The following is an 8,523-nucleotide window of genomic DNA, read 5'->3' as shown; positions in this document are numbered from 1 at the left end:
CCTCCCGTTGTTCATCGATTCGTTCGAGTGGGCCCAGTAACATCTCCATTGTGAGACTTGTTACTGTGTTTGGCATAGAGAATACATCCAGGGTAGCTTGCCAGGCTTTGCCGTGCGGGTGAGATACTCTCGGTAGCTTACCAGGCTCTCCGAGAGGGGCAGAGGAGTTGAACCCTGGTCAGTTGTGTGGGCCGAATTGAAAGCAAACGCCCTACCCGCTGTGCAATCGCTCCAGTCAGGAATAATTAAGTCCCTATGAAAAAGAATAAAGATATAGAGTTATATTACTTTTAGTTAATGAAAGCACACATTATAGAGAAAAATTGATACATACATTAAAAATAAACACAATCTTGATATAATATTGTTAAGTCACTGTTGAATCAAAGAGGAAAGCCTAAAACTTTTAAGAAATGTAATAAAAAATGTCAGAGTTTTATAGAGTGAAAATGACAGAGTGAAATAAATATTTAGCTATAACGGCGGGCCCTGGGCTACACCAAGGCCATTAATGCCCTCAAGAGCTTCCACAAGCCTGTCACCACCTACCAGGAGGCCTGCAGCATCCCCGGGGTTGGGAAGCGGATGGCCGAGAAGATTGTGGAGATCCTGGAGAGCGGGCACCTGAGGAAGCTGGACCACATCAGCGAGAGTGTGCCAGTCTTGGAACTCTTCTCCAACATCTGGGGGGCTGGCACCAAGACTGCCCAGATGTGGTATCAGCAGGGCTTCCGGAGCTTAGATGACATCCAGGCACCGCTGACCACCCAGCAAGCCATTGGCCTGAAACACTATGACGACTTCCTAGAGCGCATGCCCAGGGAGGAGGCTGCAGAAATTGAACAGACGGTCCGGGAATCCGCTCAGGCCTTGAGCCCCGGGCTGCTGTGTGTGGCGTGTGGCTCATACAGACGGGGGAAGGCAAGCTGTGGGGGGACGTGGATGTGCTGGTCACTCACCCTGATGGTCGCTCTCATCAAGGCATCCTCAGTCGTCTCCTTGAGAACCTTCGGCAGCAAGGGTTCCTGACCGATGACCTGGTGAGCCAGGAGGAGAACGGCCAGCAGCAGAAGTACCTGGGCGTGTGCCGGCTGCCAGGGCCAGGGCGGAGGCACTGGCGGCTGGACATCATCACAGTCCCCTACGGCGAGTTTGCCTGCGCGTTGCTCTACTTCACGGGCTCGGCGCACTTCAACCGCTCCATGCGGGCCCTGGCCAAGACCAAGGGCATGAGCCTGTCCGAGCATGCGCTCAGCAGCGCCGTGGTCCGAGGCCCGCGTGGCCTCAAGGTGGGGCCGGGTCAGGTGCTGCCTACCCCCACGGAGAAGGACGTTTTCCGCCTCCTGGGCCTGCCCTACCGAGAGCCCGCCAAGCGCGACTGGTGACCCTGCTGGGGTCCGCGGAGAAGGACCCACGCCACTTGCCACTCGCGGCCTGCCCGGCCTGGCCGTCACCCCGCTCTGCCCCCACCTGAGGAGAGTGGAGGACCTGCCCGGTGCCACGTTAGGTTGGAGCCAGTGGCTGGTTTGGAGGCAGCCCATTCCCCGCCCATGGCAAAGTGGCTGCGGGAGGAGAGTGGGCAGCTGGGTGCTCACGGAGCCCGGGACCCTTCAGAGCAGGAGGATGAGCTGCCCCGTGAGTCCCCGCACCCTCTGCTTCCTGCGCAGCTCGGGCCAAGGGGTGCCTCTGGCCTGGCTCGGACATGGCCCAGGGGCCCAGTAAAGTGCACTTAACACCCCCCCCCAAAAAAAAAAAAGATATCCAAAAAGTCAGCAAAAGTGTGACAAAACAAAAATAATTTTAAAAAACAAATTAAATAAAACAAAATACAAAGTTTGTAGCAGAATAACTTTGAGTTAGAAAAGAAACAAAATTTAACACAGAAAAAGAAATTAGTTCATTCAAAAAGAAACTAGTTTACTCAAAAATAAAACAAAAGCACGATATATACATCAAACAAATACTTAAGCATGGTTCTTAACATTTAAGCTCCGAATAGTTTCCTTCAACTTAAAAATTCTGGCAAAGAAGTGGTCTCCCCAATTCAGTTCTAATTCAGAGCAATATTATTGTCTTTGAAGCCATATAATATTGCAGAAAGAAAATTATTTCCAAAAATGTGAAGTGAATTTTATCTGCTTGGGTTATAAAGCCTTTCACGATGTTGCATATATTTTAAATATCCTAATCATTTTACTCCACTCCTTAAACCATTCCTTAAATTATCCCTAGATCAACATTCTGGTAATTTTAAAATAAATATTGCAATCACATAGCCATCACGTGACAGCTTTGAATTATATCCACAGGGATACTATGTGCCTTTCAAATTAAAAACTTCCTCAATTCTCAGACCTTGGCATCTATTGAGCTGATTTATTTGCCTACAGTTTTGCCTTTTCTAGAATGTCCTTTACAGGAAACTGCATAGAATAGTGTATGACAGGTTTTTTTTTGTAATCTGAGATTATTTATTAGCATCATTATTTTGAGATTCATCAATAAATTTTTGTTGGTTTGGTTTTGTTTGTTTAGGGGTATTTTTCACACCTGGCGATGCTTAAGGGAATATTTCATTATTTTATTTTTACTAAAGCAATGCAAAACTGGGAGATTTAAGTTTGGAGTATCAAAGAGAAAGCTACTATAAACATCTGTGTGTTTATATATGCTTTACAAACATAGTTTTATTTCTTGAGTATAAACATCAAATAGTTTAATTTCTGAGTCACACAATAAATACATGATGCAATTGTACATATAAAATTGTTAGAGTTTTTCAGAAATATCCTATCTTTTGCATGCTAACTTAGACTCACAACCAAAATTTGGGCTTACTTTTTTCCTCCCTAGTTATTAGGTGTGTAATGGTGCTTCACTGTGGACTCTGAATGTTGAGAATGGTTTTATTTAGTTAGCACAAAAATCTTTTCTATAGTAGAATGTCTGTTTAAAACTTTTGTGTATTTTACTTAATGCTTTCTAAGATATATATCAATAAGTTTCCAAATAACAGCTCTTTAATTAATAAAAATAAATAATATTTAGTAAAGTGTTAAATAAAAAATCATTTATTATATATTTTCATGTACTTTTATACTTAATGGACTATCACTTTGGGTCAGATATTTAATAAATTCAATAAATTCATTTTTGTTTATGGTTTTGATGATTTCTTACTTATACATTTATTTAGCTTTAGTTTAATAATATGCCTTACAAGCTTGCCTCTAATACAGTTATTTTGAGCATTCAATGTTTCCACTCCAATCCCACCACGAGTGTGGCCTTCCCTCCACCATTGTCTCCAGTTTCCCACCTACTCACAAGCCTGCTCCATTAGTAGGCACAAATAATTTCTTTTATAACCCATGTTACAATGAAATTGTAAGGGAATTATCAAAAAGTAGCTCAATAAAAGTTTATGAAAATTGGTATATCTCACAATGGAGTCATTATAGTAAAAGTAAAGTCAGAAGATTTACTGAATTGTTTGTTTCTAGTTGAGTCTTCTGTTATTGTTGTTTTTGCTTATTGAACTTATTTATCTTCTATGTTATACCTTCCCATCTTATTTATTAGTCTCTTGGTATTGTGGAATTTTGAGGTGTCCCTTGGCCACATACGCAGCCATGCATTCCACTTAGTTTTGTCAGCTTGTTGTCTCTTCAGAGCTTAATATTGAAGCAGTGAAATCAGGCTATTTGTATGGCAATGACTTCAGAGTGTGTGTGTGGTTATGGCTTCCAGGGCTTTAGCAGGTGGAGCCTCAGCCTGACCCCTCCCAACTGCACCCAAGAGTTTTCAATCTGAAGACCAGTATACTATGAGTTTTAGCTGCTTGTATCTCTTCAAAGATTAGTTCTGTAGCTGTGAAACTGGCTTGTTTACATGTTTATGGTTGGCTCTGGCATGTTTATGGTTGCTGGGCCTTTGGACAGTATTGTGGGAGCTTCTGACCCCACTTCTAAGACCTCAGAACTTTCAGCAAGAAACCCCTGTACCTGGAAATTTCAGTAGCTTGTTGTCTCTTTAGAGATTAGTGTGAAGCTGTGAAACTTGACTTGTTTACATAGTATCAGCAGTGGGATGTGAATCTTGATTTCTTATTTAAAAATATTTGCCCGAAGTTTAAGATTTTACAATTATTTCTATAATATAATTTCTGTTAAAATATACTCTATTGTTGTACATTAATCTTGTATTCTGTGCTTGTTAGATATTCATATCAATTCTAACAGTTATCTATATGTTGCGGGATAATTTCTCTGTAGCCAATAATACTAGCAATTAAAGACTAATTTTACTTTTACTCTGCTGTAGTTTTGTACCATTTGTTACTTTTTTCTTATAGAAAGTGCACTAGTTCAGATCTATGGTGAAAAGTTAAATGGTTGAGAATAGAGATACTTGACAAATATTTTACCATTAAGTAATGTCAGATGTAAATTTTTCTCAGAGATCTTTTATTAGCTAGGGAAGTTCCTTTCTGTTTCTAATCTGCAAGAATTGATGGTTGGTTATGTAAATGCTTTCATTTCTTATATTTTTTTTCAGAGAACCAATGTGTGTATGTGTGTATATATATATATATATATACATATATATATATATGTACCCTTAGAATTGATAGTATACATATAATAAATGAAGAGAAGAGAGGTAGATAAAAGAATAGCAGTGATGTGGAGAGTAAGGGAGAGAAGAAGGAAGAGTGCAAGATAAAAATATAGAAAGAAACAATCAGCTAGAGAGAGGAAGAGAGATTTTGAAACCTTTTCTGTGGAGACTTGCAAGAACTAAACATGTAAAGTAGACTTAAGGATGAGTTGAGTTGTAGCTTACCCCTGCAACAGTTTATTGCCAGTAATAACTTTTTTGGTTTGAGTGGTTGAATGCATTCTAACCCAAAACATACTGAATTAAGGGCAAGTGAAAGATAACATGCCTAGCCATTGTCAAGGCCCTGAGTAATGTCTCCTGCCATGCACTACCCTTAAGCAGCATTAGTGTAGCCCTGAGGACTCTTAAGTATCACTGAGATACTTGAGTATCTCATTTCTTGGAGTGTCCTCAAGTCGTGTGTATATACTGGGTTTGATCCCCTTTTTAGAAATTCAAATTATAATTGCTTAAATGTTCATCTCATATAAAAATACATTCAAACAGATTAATATGGTAATTAATCATGAAAATGAATTGTTGTTAATCTATTTTCTGATCATTCCATTTGCCATTACTTAAAGTTGTTTTTTTTTTTTTGATTGAGTAATCATGGTCGTCCCATTGTTCATCGATTTGCTCGAGTGGGCCCAGTAACATCTCCATAATGAGACTTGTTGTTACTGTGTTTGGCATATTGAATATGTCACGGGTAGCTTTCCAGGCTCTGCCGTGAGGGTGAGATACTCTCAGTAGCTTGCTGGGCTCTCTGAGAGGGGCGGAGGAATCGAACTCGGGTCGGCCATTTTGACCGCTTGTAAGGCAAACGCCCTACCGCTGTGCTATCGCTCCAACCCTTGATCGAGTAATATGACACAAATTTATTATATGTCTGCAAAAGGATCAGGGTGAGGGATAGGAGGGAAACTGTTAATGCTTGTAGAGAGAGGAAGATATTCTTAGTGGAATAGGTGTAGAAATGTTGTCCATAAAATTATTATTAACAATTTTGTAAATCATCTTATCTTGATTAAGATTAAAATAATCTTTCCCAAATTTCCAGAAAGTAACAAATAAGTCAATAAAAGTTAAAAAAATACTGTCAAAGAAATAGTGTTTTTTTAATGCAAATAACTCTCTATAATTTAGCAGTTACACACGATATGAATCATTGTAATGCATCCACTGGAAAGATTGCACATCTCCTTATTTACTCTTATTTAAGTTTCTGTATGGTACTTTAAAGTGATCAATTTTTATAACTGAACCATGGTGGTATTGCTAACAATAGTATATGTGGTAATCAGGCAATATTTATTTTCATTTTACAGGATTTGATTAGTCAATATTTTCTCCATTATTACTGAGGTAGTTACTTCAGTAACATATTATAACATTATTATAATACTTATTATTTAATACAGACATTGCAATAATACCACACCCACCATCAGTTAGAGTTTCCCTCCAGAAATGTCCCTAAGATCCCTCCTGCCACCCTTCTATGCCCCTAAGTTCAGTTCCACAAATAAGCTCTCCAGTTGTTTGTCTTTTTACCATTTGTTAATCCTTTGATATAGCACAGCAGGTAGGGTGTTTGCCTTGCACGCAGCCAACATGGCCAACCCAAGTTCGATTCCTCCGCCCCTCTCGAAGAGCCTGGCAAGCTACCCGTGATGTATTTGATAAGCCAAACACAGTAACAACAAAGTATCACAATGGAGACGTTACTGGGCCTGCTCGAGCAAATCGATGAACAATGGGAGGACAGCCTACTCAGCTTGATGGCCTCTAGATCCATATGGTGGCAAATTGCACATTATTTCATCTTTCTTTACAGCTGCAGTGGTCCATTGTGCATATGTACCAATGTTTTATGATGAATTCATCCATATAAGACATTTTGGATATTTCTATATCATGATTATTGTACTATGAGCTGTCAACAACATAGATGTGCACATATAATCTTAAATTAATGATTTTTGTGTTTGAGGAGCATATGATAAAAAAAAGTTACCACCGAATCATATGAGAACTCTGTTCATACTTTTTCAAGAAATCCCCATACTGTTCTCCACGCAGCTGGAACCAGAGGACATCCCCAATAATAGTGAAAGAAGTTCCTTTCTAACCAAGCTCTTTCTAACACTGATGTTTTCAGCCTTTGACATAGATCATTTTTTGTAAGATGCTATCGCATTGTTGTTTTGACTCGCTTCCCAAATAATAAATTATGATGAACACTGTTTCATATTCTATAGCTATTTTTATGCCTTCTTTGAGGAAGTACCTGCCTACTCATCTTTTCTTCTTTTTTTTGCATTGGGTTATTGGATTCTTTCATGTGTGCAGTTTATAAATCTTGTATATTAATCTTTATCTGATGTATTATGTGAAAATATTTGTACCATTTTAGCTCATTTATTTTGTCATGAAAAGTTTTTAAAATAGATATAGTCCTATATTTTAATTGTCTTTGCCCCTTAGTCAGATTAATGAAAACACATTTGAGGTCCAAATCCTGAAAAGTTCTGCCTAAGTTTTCCTGAATGTATTCTATGTATTCACATGTAACCCTGAGTTTTTTTTTTAATTTTTTTTTTATTAGTGAAACACCATGAGGTACAGTTGTAGATTTACAATTTTTTGTGCTTGGGTTTGATTATACAATAATCAGATACCCATCCCTCCACCAGTGCCCATTTTCCACCACCATGGGTAATACCCCCCACCCCATCCCCCCATCTCCCCTGCCTCTGTGGCAGGGCAATCCCCTGTGTTCTCTCTCTCCTTTTGGGTGTTGTGGTCTGCAAAAGAGGCATTGAGTGGCAAACATGTTCAGTCCATAGTCTACTTTCAACATGCATCTCCCCTCCTGGGAGGATCCTCCAAATACACTTTATTTGGTGTTCCCTTCTCTATCTGAGCTGCCCTTTCCTCTAGAATGCTCGACTGGCCACTAAGCTATGGAATAATCCTCCTGGTGCTGATCTCAGCTATTCTTGGGTATTAATCTCATATTTTGTTACTTTATATCCCCCAGATGAATGCAATCTTTCTATGTCTAACCCTCTCTTTCTGACTCATTTCGCTTAGCATGATATTTTCCATGTTGTACCACTTGTATGTAAATTTCATGACTTCATCTTTTCTAACAGCTACATAGTACTCCATTGTGTAGATGTACCAAAGTTTCTTTAACCAGTCATCTGTTCTTGGGCATTCAGGTTTCTTCCAGTTTCTGGCTATTGTAAAGAGTGCTGCAATGAACAAACAAGTGCAGATGTCACTTCGACTATACATTTTTGCCTCTCTGGGATATATTCCCAGGAGTGGTATTGCTGGGTCAAATGGGAGCTCAATTTCTAATTTTTTGAGAATCGTCCATACTGTTTTCCAGAAGGGCTGAACCAGTCGACATTCCCACCAACAGTGAAGGAGTGTCCATTTCTCACCACATCCACGCCAGCATTGGTTGCTTTTGTTCTTTTGAATGTGGGCCAGTCTCTGAGGTGTGAGATGGTATCTCATTGTGGTTTTGATCTGCATCTCTCTGATGATTAATGATGTAGAGCATTTTCTCATGTGCTTTTTTGCCATTCGGATTTCTTCTTTGAGAAAGTTTCTGTTCATTTCATTGCCCCATTTTTGGATGGGGTTGGATTTTTTTTCTTGTGGAGTTTAACCAGTATTTTGTATATCCTGGATATCAACCCCTTGTCAGATGTGTATTTGGTGAATATCCGTTCCCATTCTGTAGACTGTCTTTGTATTTTGGTCACTGTTTCTTTGGAGGTGCAGAAGCTTCTTAGTTTAAGATAGTCCCATTTATCTATCTCTTTTTTCACTTGCTCAGTC

The 8,523-nt window shown here is 39.4% G+C and overlaps 1 protein-coding gene across 1 annotated transcript; it reads left to right on the top strand.

The window, feature by feature from the left end:
* Nucleotides 1-480: 480 nt before the first annotated feature.
* LOC130027989 (DNA polymerase lambda-like) lies at nt 481-1,385 on the top strand (the record flags this gene model as incomplete). Its single annotated transcript, XM_056118764.1, is given in 2 exon segments — nt 481-930; nt 933-1,385. Coding segments are annotated over 2 exon segments (903 nt in total), but the record flags the coding sequence as incomplete, so codon positions are not given.
* Nucleotides 1,386-8,523: the final 7,138 nt, after the last annotated feature.

The sequence above is a fragment of the Sorex fumeus genome, unplaced genomic scaffold (assembly GCF_029834395.1).
Source record: "Sorex fumeus unplaced genomic scaffold, SorFum_2.1 ptg000038l, whole genome shotgun sequence".
Classification (NCBI taxonomy): Eukaryota; Metazoa; Chordata; class Mammalia; order Eulipotyphla; family Soricidae; genus Sorex; species Sorex fumeus.
Note: the sequence above shows the minus strand (reverse complement) of the source record. Positions and strands in the feature narration are given on the sequence as shown.